This window comes from Quercus lobata, chromosome 1 (assembly GCF_001633185.2).
Source record: "Quercus lobata isolate SW786 chromosome 1, ValleyOak3.0 Primary Assembly, whole genome shotgun sequence".
In the NCBI taxonomy this organism is placed as follows: Eukaryota; Viridiplantae; Streptophyta; class Magnoliopsida; order Fagales; family Fagaceae; genus Quercus; species Quercus lobata.
Genome location: NC_044904.1, coordinates 54,546,782 through 54,562,857, shown reverse-complemented (window position 1 = coordinate 54,562,857; position 16,076 = coordinate 54,546,782). Strand labels below are relative to the sequence as shown.

General features: G+C 37.4%; 1 protein-coding gene across 1 annotated transcript; it reads right to left on the bottom strand.

Moving 5' to 3' along the window:
- Positions 1-588: 588 nt before the first annotated feature.
- Positions 589-1,446, bottom strand: LOC115955794. The gene has a single exon (XM_031074137.1). It carries the CDS (start codon positions 1,444-1,446, stop codon positions 589-591), a length of 858 nt encoding a protein of 285 aa, XP_030929997.1.
- Between the last annotated feature and the right edge of the window lie 14,630 nt (positions 1,447-16,076).

Sequence of the window (16,076 nt, the reverse complement as noted above, 5' to 3'; positions counted from 1 at the left end):
AGCCTTTTTCTCCTGATCCTCCAGTGCCAGCGGTATTTGATGATAGCCTTGAAAGGCGTCTAAGAAGCTCATCCGAGGATGGCCTGCTGTCGCATCGACTAGCTAGCCTATCCGAGGCATTGGGAAGGGGTCATTAGGGCACGCCTTATTTAGGTCTGTGAAGTCCACACAAACTCACCACTTCCCACTTTTCTTCTTGACCACCACAGTGTTGGCCAACCATTCGGGGTAAAAAACTTCTTTGATAGCCCTTGCACGCTTAAACTTCGCCATCTCGTCTCTAATCGCATCAGCGTGCTCTCTCGATGGGCGATGAGGCGGCTGCTTCTTAGGAATGATGAACGGGTTGACATTGAGATGGTGACAGATGAAGGCCGGGTCTATCCCAGGAGCATTGCAGGCATCCCAGGCAAACACATCGATGTTTCTTTTAAGGAACTCAATCAATTCCTCCTTCTCCTGAAGAGGTAGCTGAGCCCCTACCCGAAAGAATTTCTCCGGATCGCCGCCAATAACCACTTCTTCCAAGTCTTCGCATTTTGCCTCGTCGGCGGTTGTGTCAGGGGGCGAAGTCGGGACCTTTAATTGCTATAAGCTCCTTTCAGCAGAGGCCGAGGACTCCGCATCGAGACGATGGGAGACAGTAGCCACCACACAATGCCTTGTCATGGATTGGCTCCCGCGAATTTCGCGGACTTGGTCCCCCGACGGGGATTTCAACTTGTGATGCAAGGAGGAGGCGACAGCTCCCAGTGTGTGGAGCCAAGGTTTGCCAATGATGGCCGTATAAGGAGAGTAGGTGTCCACCACGATAAAGTTTACTTCCACCGTTTCTGGGCCGGTCTGGATGGGTAGCCTAATCATGCCCTTTAGGACAACGAGCTTCCCATCGAAGGTCATCAAAGGGGAGCTATAGGGCGTTAGATCCTCCGATTTTAATCCTAGCCCCTTGTAGAGATCGGGGTACATGACCTCGGCAGCACTGCCACCATCCACCATCACCCTTTTCACATCGTAGCCCCCGATTCTGAGAGTGATCACCAGCGCGTCGTCATGGGGCTGGATGGTACCGTCCATATCTTCTTCTGAAAAGCTTAAGGCCAGGTGAAAATTCCTTCTGGCCTTTTTCGGCTCTGGCTGGGACTCCCTGGCAGGCAGCTGGGACACAGATAATACTCGAGAAGGGCGCGCGCCTGTTCTTCCTAGTGTGACCAGGATTACATTGATCGTCCTTACGGGCGGCTTTAGGGCAGCGTCTCTCTGGGGTTCCTGATGGGTCTGACCTTGATGACCATTGGAATGATGCAGGAGGTGCTTCAGCTTTCCTTCTCGGACGAGCTGGTCTAGGTGGTTCCAAAGGTTCCTGCAATCCTCCGTGGTATGCCCGTGGTCCTGGTGGTATTGGCAATAGAAGTTCTGATTGCGCTTCGTGGACTCTCCAGCCATCTTATTTGGCCATCTAAAGTATGGCTCACCCTTGATCTTCTCCAACACCCAGTGTACTGGTTCTCGGAATACAGCGTTAACAATTTGCGTGTTGGTTGCTCCGGATTGCCCTATGAAATCTCTCCTTGGGCAGTTGCTATTGTATCGGTTCGACCTGAAATCCCTCCTCTCCTAGGGGATAACCTTCTCTTTTCCTTTACCTTGCAGCTGGTCTTCCTCTACTCGTTTATATTTGTCAATTTGGTCCATCAACTAGTGCACGCTGGTGGCAGGTTTGCTTGTCAAGGACTTCCTCAAGCCATGCTCGGCCGGGAGGCTACTTTTGAAGGTGTTGATGGCAACTTCATCAAAATTTCCTTCCAGTTCGTTAAACATTTCCCAATAACGGTCTGAGTAGGCTTTTAGAGTTTCTCCATCATGCATGGACAACGATAATAACGCACTCAAGGGCCGAGGGGCTCTGCTATTCGTAACAAAACGGGAGCCAAAGGCTTGGGTTAGCTGTCTATACGAATCTATGGAATTCATCTTTAGGCCATTGAACTATCTCATCGCCACAGGTCCCAAGCTGGATGGGAAAATCTTGCACATTAGCGCCTCGTCCCTAGAATGGACAGTCATCCTTTGGTTAAACTGGCTCACGTGCTCCATGGGGTCTATTTTACCGTTATAAAGGGTGAAGGTCGGCTACTGGAATCATCGAGGAAGCGTAGCCCCTTCTATGCGACGCGTGAAGGGTGATTTGGAGAGCTGGTCCAGTGCCTTGCTCATGGCATCGTTTCCCGAGCCCCTGGGAGATGGGCTTTTACGTTCGTGCCTCCGGAAATGCTCTTCTTCGTGGGAGAAGGTCTCGCTTGGAGGAGTCCTCGATCTTTGCTTATAATCGTCATCACTTTCGTCATCGAAGGGTATGTCATGCCTGGAATGAGATGGCCTTCATTGTGCATGGTATAGCTTCATCTTCAAGTCTTCTATCTCTTGCCGCATGGCCCGCTTATCATTCTGTCTCTGGGATGCATGGCTCTTAACTTGTTCTGGTTGCGTGACCTGAATGTTGTTTTGTCTCTAGAGCACATGGTTGCCCACACGAGAATGGCTTTTGCTAGTTTGAGTGGTGTTCACACTTCCCTCCCGGAACCTTCCATTTTCTTCATTTCGAGTACGCTCAGGGTTGGAAAAATTACCCTGTTGTTGGGGTTTGGCAGGTTCGGGCTGATGGGAGCCTGCTTGATGAAGGCCTGATCCTGCCATGCCTGATTGTTGTCCTTACTAACACACAAGCTCTCCCCACAGATGGCGCCAATTGTATGGACTGGGTTCGCGCACTTCTTTTGTGGTAGAAGTGGATTCAAGCCCAACTAGCCCAATACAATAAATTTGTAGAGAGTAGGTTCGAGCGCTAGGTTTTAGCGAGGATTGCAACGACCGAACATGGTCATGAATAGGTTGAATAACATATACGCAAGCTAAAACGGGAAACTTCGTCCTCGGGCCTCTCGTCCGAGGAGCTTAATGTTCTTATTATTTCTTTTACGCTAAGTTACAATGGTCCTAGAGACGATACATAATGCTACTCACCTCTCTCTCTCTCTCTCTCTCTCTCTTTTTCTCCCTCCTCCTTTTATGGAGGAATTCTTACATTATATAGCCCTTCTCAGTTGATCCTGACCTTCCATCTGTTGATCAGGCAGGTAACTACTTGAGTGCTTGTCCCATTAGCCGCCTTCCCCCACCTTCTGTTAGTTGCAGCAATCGAAGCCACACTGTTCAGGTGTCCTTTCCCCATTAATGCGGCCAGGATGTTTGTTGGCGCATTCAATGCGGAGGTGACAGTTTTTCCTTGAACCGCTCCTACACTGTACCCCCGTGCGCGTCCTACTGTACTCGCTCTTTCTTCTAGGAGCGCTCTGGGGGCTGCCTTTGATAGCGTGTCGTTCTTTCCTTCTAGGTTTTGGGATGCGGAGGACAGGATCGTCATCGGCTACATCTCTAGGCCATTTGGAATTTTGTTGCACGTCCTCGGCAACGTCTCTCCTCAACGCGAGCCTTGGGCCCTAGTGTAAAATGGGCCGAGATCACAAATTCTCTGGCCCCACAATACTAGTTTGTGTTTAAGTTTGAAACTTGAATTTCGAAAGTAAATTTGGAGAAAGTGGGGGTATTAATGAGATGATTGATAATAAGACTTCCGAATTCATTGAATTTAAATTCAATTTGACATTTTGACTTGAGGGGTCTTAAATTTGTCAATTGATTCTTTCCACACAAGATAACTAGGTAGTCTAAGTCTTCAAGGTCAAAATATGTCTTTGAATTTGAATTTGCATTTAGATTATTAATTTGTTAATATTTGAGTATCAAGAGAGGTAATGTATAATAAATTGCCCAATCTTTAAAGAGAAAAAGTCAAATACTTAATTCAAAATTTGAATTTGAACAAAATAAGAAAATATTAAAGAGTAATGCTATATACATAAAATACTTAGACAATTTTTTCACACATATTGAGTTGGCAAGTTTTCATTAGTTTTTATTTGAGCTCTCTATTAACATCACTTTTTACCTACTACTAACAATCCGCCATATTAGCAAATTTTAAATTTTTTGTGTCCGTAAACTTTCTCATTATTAAAAAAAAAAAAAATTGCGAAAGATTCTTAAATGGATTGACTTTGATCACATGTGAAATTGGGCAAAATGAGTAACTACCCTTTTTTTTTTTTTTTTTATGGGAATGAGTAACTACCCTTAATTTTAAAACTATGTAGCAAAATACCCATATTTCTAAAGTATTTAGCAAAATGCCATTATTTTTAGAACTCGATTTTAACAAAATCGAGTTACAACTTGTTAGGTTCTAAAGACTTAGGATTTTATGTATTTAGAACTCTAATTTGTATTGTTGGCAAACCATGATCAAAACAAGGTGTTTAGAAGTGTTTTAGTCTAGCTCAAAATTGTGCATTTATGTAAAGTTGGAATCGAGTTAATGCAGGAAAGCATTGTGCCTTTTGGCTTGGCTCAATCGATCGAAGCTTAGGCTCGATCGATTGAAGCTCGGGCAAAATGATTTTCTGCAGATTTTTCCAACTCAGCCCTAAGTGTTTTAAAACGTTTTTAGGGTTTCTTATTTATCCTAAGTATAAAAGGCAAACCCTAGCCACGTTTTAGTGTTACTCATATTGCGGTTTGTGTAAATCTCTTATAAGATCTAGAGGAGCTTTTCTTTACACAAACTTAGGGTTTTCAAGGAGAAGATTTATCTACACCTTGATGATCAACTCAGTTGCTGCCATTGAAGTTTAAAGAAAACACAAGTGGGTGTGCTTGTATCTGGTGGTGAATCCAAGAAAGGAGTCCGTGGATTCGGAACTTGCACGTGATCATGTCAGTAAGTTCTACTGGTTGGTAGCAATAAGAAGTCGAGCGTAGGAGCTTGTAAGTCTTATTGTATGAACTTCGATTCTTTCAAGATAGTGGATTCAAGTTTACCTTAAGGATAGCTAGGTCAAATCCTCCCCAGGTTTTTACCGGTTTGGTTTTTTGGGTGATCATATCTTGTGTTATTTATTTTTCGCTGCTTTGCTTAATTTGATCATTGTTATTGTGATAACCTAGACTTGTTAAATTGGACTAAGTAACAACTTGGCTAATTACCTAGGTTAATCCAATTGTGTTTTAAGGGGTCTAAAAACCATCACAGCTAAAACTCAACATTGCTAATGTTGAGTTCTATGTATATTTTGCAACTTAAAGATTTAGCTCTGTCAACTTAAAGTGGTATTCTATCAAGCACTAGGCATAGGTATTTTCAAATGATCTTTCTGTTCCCACAGCTTAAGAGCTTAGGAACCAAAAGGGCTTCTCTCTTTAGCTTGAACGAAAGTGGCTCTGCCCATTTCTCAAAATGCTCAGCTCTCTCTCTTTCCTTTCTCCTTGCTCACCAACCAAAACTTAAGGCCTACTCTCAAAGATGGCTCAGCCTACAAGAAACTTAAACCAGCTCTCTGGGCAATCTTGTTCTCACTCGAATGAGAGTCTCTAGTTTCCAAATTCCTGAGTTTTTCATTTCACAGAATGATCAAGGAATGTAGTCCCATTTTAGATTACATTGTCACTATATTTACTAATTTAGGGTGTGTTTGTATAAGTTGTTGCGAAATGATGTTTTGGGGTTAAAATGAGCAATTGTTAAAAAGTTATCAAGAGTTGTTGTGAAAAACCATTCTAGTTTTAAAAATGCGCTTTTAGGCGCCTAAATCACTTAGACAATCAAACCCTTAAATCCTATCAGATAAACACACTCACATGCGTGCACGCACACACACGTCCTGATACCTTTACATCATCATCCATATATAAAACGCTAACACTATCAAAACCTTGTTAGACATGTCAAAATTTTCAAATATAAATTCAAGGCACAATCTCTCTACATTATTAACACAAGGTACAACATGTACAACTCCTTCCCATGCTTCAATATGGTTCTTGCGCATGCTACTTCCTCCCTTAGCAGTAAAACATCACATTCTTCACCTTCTCTTTCAAAGCTGGAAGAGGACAGACACATAACCCATTAGTGGCCCGTGTGCAACGCGTTTTAGCATTCTCATGCACATCAGGTTCCATGTAGAATCGAGCCCTGTAAGCTGCCAGGTGGGCATAATATGCAGGAGGCACTGCATTTTGAAGAAATGATATTTATTAAGTTGCAATTACATGCCGTACAGTATGATAAATATGTATCTTGCCAGTTGAATGATAATAAAATCATGCAAACAAGGACATAGAACAATCTAAACAAAGAATTGTTGGTGAAAGTTTCTTTGAAAATTTGATGTATTACTTTGACAGGCAGGTAGGTGGCATTATGTGCATGTCAGTGTATTGTAAACGATGAGTAGAAATTTACCTACAGAAACAGATCGAGTGCATCGAGCATACCTGCAACCAAATCATTAACGAGTTTAATTCACTATAAGTAAAAAGCTTATGTAGAAGAAGCAACATGGGAACCAAATAACTTGCACTCCATTTGCCACCTCAAATTTTTCTGTTACTGGGTTGACGGCATGGACCAAAATAAAAACGATTCTCTGAAATTAGGGACTGACCTAGAAGCAAAATCAATTTAGGGACTAAATCGAGAATCGGCCCAAAATGTAGGGACCAAAAGTGCATTTTCGCCAAAATAATAAAACCAATCAGCATAAATGGAATTTAATCATTTGTGTACTTTAAAGAAAACCTAACTCTTTTTGTCAAAACAAAGATGAACATGATTGTGATGACAACACAATGGGATAAACACAATAAATGTTTGTCAAATCTCAGACATGCCATTTTTGCTATGCAACATTAGAATTAAAGTGAAAAATAGTGGAACAGGACTATAGGAGTTACATTCCACATAGAGCAAAAAGAGGGGGGATGAGTAAGAGAATAGGAGAAAAATTTGTTTTTGATCAGATGTTGGACTTAAAGATTGTGGGTATTTCTGATGCATGATCACAAAGATTGACACAAAAGTTTCAGGGGTTACACAAGGGGGTGGGTGAGGGCCCCATGACTACATTAGTTATAGGCTTATAGCAGACATGCTTTATCATTCACTACGATTAACCAAGAATATGAGATGTGTTTACAGAATTGTCCTAACCTCTAACACCTATACATATTCACAAATTTTGTTATGCTCCTCAACATGCATTTTCTGGTATCTCTAAAAATAAAAGATCTACAGTTACATACATTGGTGATAATTAGAAGTTTATACTTGCAGTTAGACCAACATGAACAAGTTGATTATGCAATAATTTTTTTTAGAAAACACTTAGAAGACAAGGATAAATCCATAAAGTTTTAAAAGAGCTCTACATAGAAACAACTTAGGACATCATAAGAATGCCTCCTTGAACGACGAAATTTGCTAGTACTTAATAACTGTCATCAAAGCAATTCCATCTTCCTGCACCATGTGAGAGAACAGTGCAGTCAATTTGTTTTCCCACAATAAAATAGCAGAATAGAGTGAGAAACATAACTTTGATACCAACTTAGAAAAGGTAAAACATAGCAATTACAAGGCTGCTCCAAAGGGATAAGCATCTAAAATAGGAGGGTGCTTGTTTGGCCTTATCAATGACTCCTTTTAACTCCACTTAAAAGTTTACAAGGCTAAAATACATTAAGCTCCCCTGAACTATTAATAAGTTTCACCAACACCCTAAAACTGATTACAGACATATTACATCTCTACACTTTCATGAACTAATTTTTAGCAACTCAAATTTAGTCTAGGCTCCATCCTGATGGAGATAACAAGATAATAAACTAAATCCAAATAGCAGCAAAATATCAAACCATTACAAATATCATACATGTCTTTGAAGAAAATAATTTAAGGTTCTCTTTAAAAAGGAGCCCAACTTTAGCAGAACAAAGCTTAGCTCATTTATATTAACAAAGTATGGTTATGAACTGGTTCATCAACAAGGCTTATAAACAGGTTCACCACACACACACACACACAGATACAGACATATTTAGTCAAGGTTTAACTAAATAGGTCTTTGATTGCTCAACTTTGATGAATAATGATAGTGGGTTCTTACCCTATTGGGTTGTGGACCTGTTATTATGGCAAGACCTTCAGTGCTTAATAATTATAATTGAAAGTTTTTAGAAAGATGATGGGGCTGCCAAACTGCTCATGACCTCAACAATTTTATGTCAAATGAAGCTGAAGCTTATTATTAGCTCAAAACAAGCAAGAGTTCCTGTGATCTTAGAGGCCAAGCTTGAGCTTAAAGGAGATGGACTCATAGCTAATATAATAAGATTGGAGTTACATTATCTTCAAAATATTAAACTTGATATCATTGAAATTGAAAAAACTTATGTTGTTTGAAGTACTAATAAAAAGCATACTCATTAAATTTCTTAGTAGTACATTCATCTTGAGCAACTAATGAGTTTGATAAATTTCTTAATAGTTGGATTTTCTTGATATATTAGGTTGTTTTTTGGATGAGTTCCATTTTCCTTATTGGACTTATTGCATGAGTTTCATTTACTCAACAGTGGAATGTCTTCTGCCACTACTTATGAGTCCAATTCTAGCGGCCATATGTGCGATATGGACCAGTGTGTGGAAAAGACCTCCCTATCTATCCGTAATTTTGGTAGGAGGTTCTATGGATATCAACAGTGGTCACCGGTTAGTATTACATGATTTTATTGTCATTACATATTTGATTTGTCATTTTCTTACTATCTTTGCTGACCATCTTATATATGCCTTCAATGTTGTATGCAGGACTTCGATCAGGCATATAAGTTCTTCAAATGGTTGGACGAGAACACATGCCCACGTGGCCATGCAACAGCACCACTTGTCCATGAAAGGTTTGCGAGATATAAGGTTGAGGCCATAGCTGCAAGAAATGAAAGGGATGAGGCTTATGCAAGGGAAGCAGAAGCACGGGAACTCCTATGGATAGCAAAGCGCAAGGCTGAAAAAACTAAGTTCGCACTTCGGATTGCTGAAGACAAGGTCTACAAGTGTAGGCTAGCTTTATTTTTGTCTTGGACTGTACTTGGGGTTTATTTTGTATTCTCTACTGTTTTTGGGGGCCGTGGCCATACGCAACTGTGTCTGCCATGACCCATTAACGGTCACGTGTGTAACGTACATTACTGATCACGTGCCCTGTTTTGAGTTCCTATATATTTTGCACGATGATGTAACACACGCATCCGTCTGTTATGTACATTACTGGTCACGTGTGTTATGCATTTAATTTTTCTTTTTTTTTATGTTTTTTTTTTTGAAAGCTTAATGAAGGGGAATTGTTTCTTACTTTGGCTGGTGGGAGCAGGATTCCGATTGTAGTTGTTGGAGTGTTAATTTATGCTTTGAGTCTAGGGTTTTAATATTGGAAGACTGTCTATATGTACCTAATGTTCGTAGGAATTTAATTTCTGCAACTTATTTAGGTAGGCATGGATATTGTGTTATCCTTAAAGACAATGTTGTAATAAAGAAGGATAAAGTGTTTATCTGTTCTGGCAATATTGTGGATAGTCTTTATATTTTAACTCCTAATAAGCATGAATTATATAATTTTGAATTAGATCATAACTCTCATGTAAAATCATTAAAAAGAAAGTTTCCTTCTACTAATGAAGCATATCTTTGGCACTTGCATTTGGGTCATATTAATTCAAACAGAATTCAAAGACTAATCAAAGATGGACTCTTAGAGCCCATGGACTTTGATGAATTTCCAGTGTGTGAATCTTGTTTGGAAGGCAAAATGACCAAACGACCTTTTAATGTAAAAGGTAGAAAAGCCCAAGATTTGCTTGAATTAGTTCATACGGATGTATGTGGTCCATTGTCAACCCAAGAAAAAGGAGGTTATGAGTACTTAATCACTTTTACCGATGATTACTCAAGACATGGTTATGTGTACCTAATGAGACAGAAGTTCGAAGCCTTTGAAATCTTTAAAGAGTTTAGGGCTGAAGTCGAGAATCAATTAGGTAAACGCATAAAAGCCATTCGATCTGATCGTGGTGGCGAATACCTTCTTGGGGATTTCAAGGATTACTTAATACAAAATGGGATTGTGTCCTAATTAACTGCACTTGGAAATCCCCAACAGAATGGTGTAGCAGAAAGAAGGAATAGGACTCTTTTGAAAATGGTTAGGTCCATGATGAGTTACTCAACTTTACCAGTTTCTTTTTGGGGATATGCACTAAAAACTGCAATGCATATTTTGAATTTAGTTCCATCAAAATCTGTTCCCAACACACCTAAGGAATTGTGGAGTGGGCGTAAGCTTAGTATGAAATATCTCCACATTTGGAGATGTCCAACACATGTGTTGAAAAGGAAGTTTGATAAATTGGAATCTAAAACCGAAGCATGCATGTTTTTAGGGTATTCAAAAGAAACAAAGGGTTATTTATTCTATAATTGTAAAGATAACAAAGTGTTTGTTAGCACACATGCCAAATTTTTGGAGGATGATTATATGAATAATTTTAATCCTAGAAATAAAGTTGTTTTGGCTAAAATGAATGAACCTGTAAATGAACAACCAATAGATGAAACTAGGGATGATGTGACTGTATTAGATACACCACAAGATACTACTCATGAAATGTCTAGTACACAAGTGCCTCGTCGTAGTGGGAGAATTGTTCGGCCTCCTATAAGATTTATAGGTTTGAGAGAAAATTATGAAGCTATCTCAGAAGAGGCTGAATCGGATCCCTACACTTATGAAGAGGCAATGAATGATATAGATGCACATCATTGGGTCAAAGCTATGAAATCTGAATTAGATTCTATGTATTCCAATCAAGTTTGGGATCTTATAAAGGTGCCTAATGGCATTAAACCTATTGGTTGCAAATGGGTTTACAAGAGGAAGAGAGGGATAGATGGAAATGTTGAAACCTTTAAAACAAGACTAGTGGCGAAAGAGTATACACAAAAAGAAGGCATTGATTATGAAGAAAGCTTTTCACCAGTAGCAATGCTTAAATCTATCAGAATTCTCTTATCCATTGCTGCTCATTATGATTATGAGATTTGGCAAATAGATGTCAAGACTACTTTTTTAAATGGCAATCTTGAAGAAGAAATCTATATGATGCAACCGGAAGGTTTCATAGCAAAGAACCAAGAGCATATGGTATGCAAGTTGAAAATGTCCATTTATGGACTTAAACAAGCATCTACGTCATGGAACATAAGATTTGATCAATCAATCAAGTCATTTGGTTTTGAACAAAATCTAGATGAACCATGGGTGTACAAAAGATATCGAGATAACGTAGTAATGTTCCTAGTACTTTATGTTAATGATATTCTACTCATTGGAAATGATGTAGGAGTAATGTCATCAGTAAAAGTTTGGTTGTCAAGCCAATTTGATATGAAGGATTTGGGTGAGGCTAACTTTATTCTAGGGATCAAGCTTTGGCGAGATCGCAAGAATAAGATGTTAGGCTTATCACAAGCTGGATATATAGATAAGGTTCTAGAACGGTTTAGCATGCAAAACTCCAAGAAGGGATTACTTCCTTTCAGACATGGAGTTCCTCTGTCTGATGACCAAACGCCTAAGACTCAAGAGGAAGAAGATATGATGAGACAAGTTTCTTATGCTTCTGCAGTAGGAAGTCTCATGTATGCCATGTGTCACGCCCCGAACCCAACTATAAAAATAGGCACGTGACAATTGCCGCACGCTTATAAAGTAAGCACTCTATAAGTGTGCAAGGCCTTCTTAGCAACTAAAATTTATCCTAAAAAAAACTAAATCAATTAAATCCAAAATACCTCAACAATTTCTTTATGAATAGATCTCCAATAATTTAATAGGAATAAAATCCAAACCTAACGTACATAATGCCAATTGGCCAATAAATATAAAATTATTAGAAAACCATCCAATTCCAAAATCACTAGGCTTCTTTTCCCGCTCACAACACAATCATCAAAATTCCCAAAACTTGTTATTCTTCATAATCTAAAATTGGAGGGGAAAAGAGGGATGAGTTGACAACTCAATAAGTAACCAAAACCCTAATAAGTTCTATCAAGCAATAGATCTATAAAGTAATAAGATGTAATATGAGACTTCAAAAGTCATAATATGCTATGGGTTTTTCAAAAAAATAACTAAAGAAATTTCATAGTCTTAAAATAATAAGTTACAAATAGATCACATACTTTAATCTTACAAATATATCATAGATGGTTTAAGAAGTAGTCAGTTTTTCATCTATCAAAAGTTATAACTTACAATAGGTTCTAAAAATACATAAGCAGTTTTAAAGACTCAAATTAGTTCAAATACTCAAACGTAATTCATATTCTTAACAATCTTATGACTATGGTCACGCTATATCCCCGTGCCTAGGTATCAGAGTACCAATAAATAACCCCCATTGGTTTGAGTATCAGAATACCAATGAATAACCCCCATTGGCTGGGTATCAGAGTACCAATGAATAAACCCCATTGGTTTGGGTATCAGAATACCAATGAATGACCCCCATTGGTTTGGGTATCAAAATCAATTCATAGTCAAATTGTCCATAATCATATGTAATAAATCATAGTGTCTAACAAAAATATATCTTATTCAAATACGTATATATAATTATATATTCAATAATCAAATATATTTGTGATATTTTTATATTCTTATTTTAAATCAATATAGCTAACAAATATCAATTAAATAAAATAAATCTTATATTCAGTGCTCATATGTATTTGTGAAAATTCTTTATTCGTTACTTTGAATCAGTATAGCTAAAAACAATTAAATAAAATACATTATATATTCAGTAATCAGATATATTTGTGATAATTCTTTACTTGAAATCAATAATACATTAGAAATAAAATTATAATAACTGTAAACAAATTTTAGGAGTTAAATAAAACCAATTAGGATAAGGTTACTTACCTCAATCCAAAGCCTATTCAAAAATCCTTGCAGTTTCCCAAGACCAATCCAATGTAAACCTTTTAGCAAACTAAATAAAGAATTTACTCCAAACAAGTATGTCAATTAGATCCTTGGACCTCAAATCTCAAGGCCACCCAACACCACAGAGACAACAAGGCAAAGATGCTTTACACGTGAAAAGACTAAATCCTTGGAAACCTTCAAATAATTGGTATTGGCTTCATCTTTTATCTATTAATAAGGAACCTTAATGACAAGTCAGTATTGCCCATAGTGGCCAACACACATCTAGTTACGTTGCCCTCAATAAGAATCATGGAATAAAAGTGACGTGCTTTTGGTGGTGAAATTTTGCTTAACTGGACATATACTGGTTGGCTTCTTAGATAGGAGAAAAGATGAGGAAAAGGGGGGGGGGGGTGTTGGTGGCAACTCCTCTTAGAAAATCTTTAGGCATAAAAAAAAAAAGCAAAATCGTTAGGGTGGCTAGGGTTTACATGATACAATTAGGGTATAAATATTGCTAACTTCAATATTAGAAAATTAATAAATTACCCCTAAAAAATAATCTCCTTTTTATTTTATTTTATTTTATTTTTTGGGACCGGGTATTACAATCTCCCCCACCTATAAGAATTCAGTCCTCTGAATTCATCACAAACTGAACCAATTTATCACGCTTCCACTGCGCTACTCTAAAGCCACAATTGTATCGATCTATACAAATTTCTCACTCATCACCATAGTTCAAAATTATTTCACAACATATGTGTAGACTTTTCCTTACCAAGATTTGTAAAATTAAAAAAAAAAAATTCAAAGCAAATGGAGCCATGATGCTTCCGCTGCATAATACAGTACCACTATAAAATCTCTTATTCAATTACCCATAGTTTAAGAACAACCATATTACAAACAATATAAGATTCTTTAAAGATATACATATCTCTAGTCTAAATAGCTCTCTAAGTTCCTTTCAATATGAATAAAATTTCCAAGGCCCATTCGTTTAGATTAACCCCAATAACTGGTTTTCTATCAATTATTAATTTCAACAAAATTCGAAGGCCTAATTAGTCTCCAAAAATTACAACAAGGGAAATCCACAATTTTGAGATTCACCATAGACTATTGAATGCTAGCATCCATTTAATTTTATACCTCAAAATTAAGTAGTGCATCCAAAGTTCCAATCCTTCCTAAGTTCAAAACTAATTTACAACATATGCGTATATCACTACATCTTTTCTTCCTCAAGTTTTGTACAAAAAGAAATTTCAAAATCTCCATAAATAATCAATTGAGCATTGATATAAGGTCTTTCATAGAACCTCTATCTTAACCATAATTTATCTTCTCAAATAAGCAACATTTATTCACCTTTAATCTCCAAATGATACTTGGGCTGGAACTCATTGATGAGCTGGGTTCCCTATAATTACGCTGCCTATTATGATAACAAATCTCTAGGTATAAATCGGCTAGAAGGGAATAGTCCATGAAGTATCTCAACCCTTTTTTTTTTTTTTTTAACCTTGCAAATAATAGTCCCAGCAGCCTAGAACTTAAGAGTACACTGCAATTTATAATCACTAACCATCTGCCAATATAAAACAAAAGGTACAACAATTGACTATAATTCAAATTGTAATAGTCTTTCAAAATAAACTCTCTTGCCATCCCAACTCCTTCAATATCCAATCAAAAAATATGGTTCACTAGTCCAATTTAGTACTACTATCTACTTGTGTTCTATCCGCTTCATTTTCTATTGAGCCAATCCATTAACTCTTATTAGTTAAGTTCAAAGAATTACATTTTTTGGCACCAAAACTTATTTCCCCAAGATATTAAACAATACTTTAAGTCCATTGAAAGAAATTGAGGACCTCAAACTTCTAAGTAACAGAACATGTCTCAAAAACATTTAGGGACTACCTCACACATAAATTAGGCTATGGTAATCCAGGTAGGTCAACCCTAACAAGAACAATGATCCAAAAGAAGGTCGGTCCTTAACAATAGAATCCAAGGAAGTCCACCGATATATTACTGAATTCTTTAAACACCCTCAGAATTTATATAATAACATATAATATAATGTGAACTACAATAACCATAAATTAATTTTTCCTTCACACTACGAACTTTCTGTATATTTCCTTACTCCATATAAACTAAAATCAAGGAATCATAGCTCTAACGTCAAACCTTAACCCCTAAATAAAGTTCTGCAATTTCCAATTCCCTAAAAAGCACTCCAAATTTTGAATAGAGCATATAGTAAACTATCATTCAATAATTAAACCTATGAGAATCTCCTACAGATCAAACTAACCTTAGGTAGGTCGACTATATAGGCAAAACTATCAAATGAGTTTTCAAAAGATCAGTCACAAAATAGCAGGAAGATTTCCTTTGCTTGTTCTTTTCTCACTCTCTTCTCCTTTTGATAATAAGAAGAAGAAGTTTTAAAAACCAATCTAATCAATTACAAAATTTTCAAAAATAAAATACACCCATTTACTACTAGTATAAGATCATAGTAGTATATCAATTAAAATCCTCTCTTTTGTATTTATAAGTCACGTATGCATAACTACATATACATAAATATCAAATCCTTCAAATATGACCTAACAAATCATCATATGATGGAACCTCATTTACACTTTCATCAAGTCATCAAAAGAACACTATCTATGACCTAATAACCCTCATAAACAATAACTAGAATTGTAGTGCCTAGGGCGCAGATTTCATTCTAAATCAAAACCTAGCATAAAGTCTACAAGATCATAACCTAAGCTTTGATACCATTAAATTGTCACGCCCTGAACCCAACTATAAAGATAGGCACGTGACAATTGCCGCACGCTTATAAAGTAAGCACTCTATAAGTGTGCAAGGCCTTCTTAGAAACTAAAATTTATCCTAAAAAAAACTAAATCAATTGAATCCAAAATACCTCAATAATTTCTTTATGAATAGATCTCCAATAATTTAATAGGAATAAAATCCAAACCTTACGTACATAATGCCAATTGGCCAATAAATATAAAACTATTAGAAGACCATCCAATTCCAAAGTCACTAGGCTTCTTTTCCCGCTCACAACACAATCAT

Excerpts from the sequence above, each read along its gene's own strand:
- LOC115955794 (XM_031074137.1), bottom strand. The coding sequence starts at position 1,446 with ATGGCTGGAGAGTCCACGAAGCGCAATCAGAACTTCTATTGCCAATAC.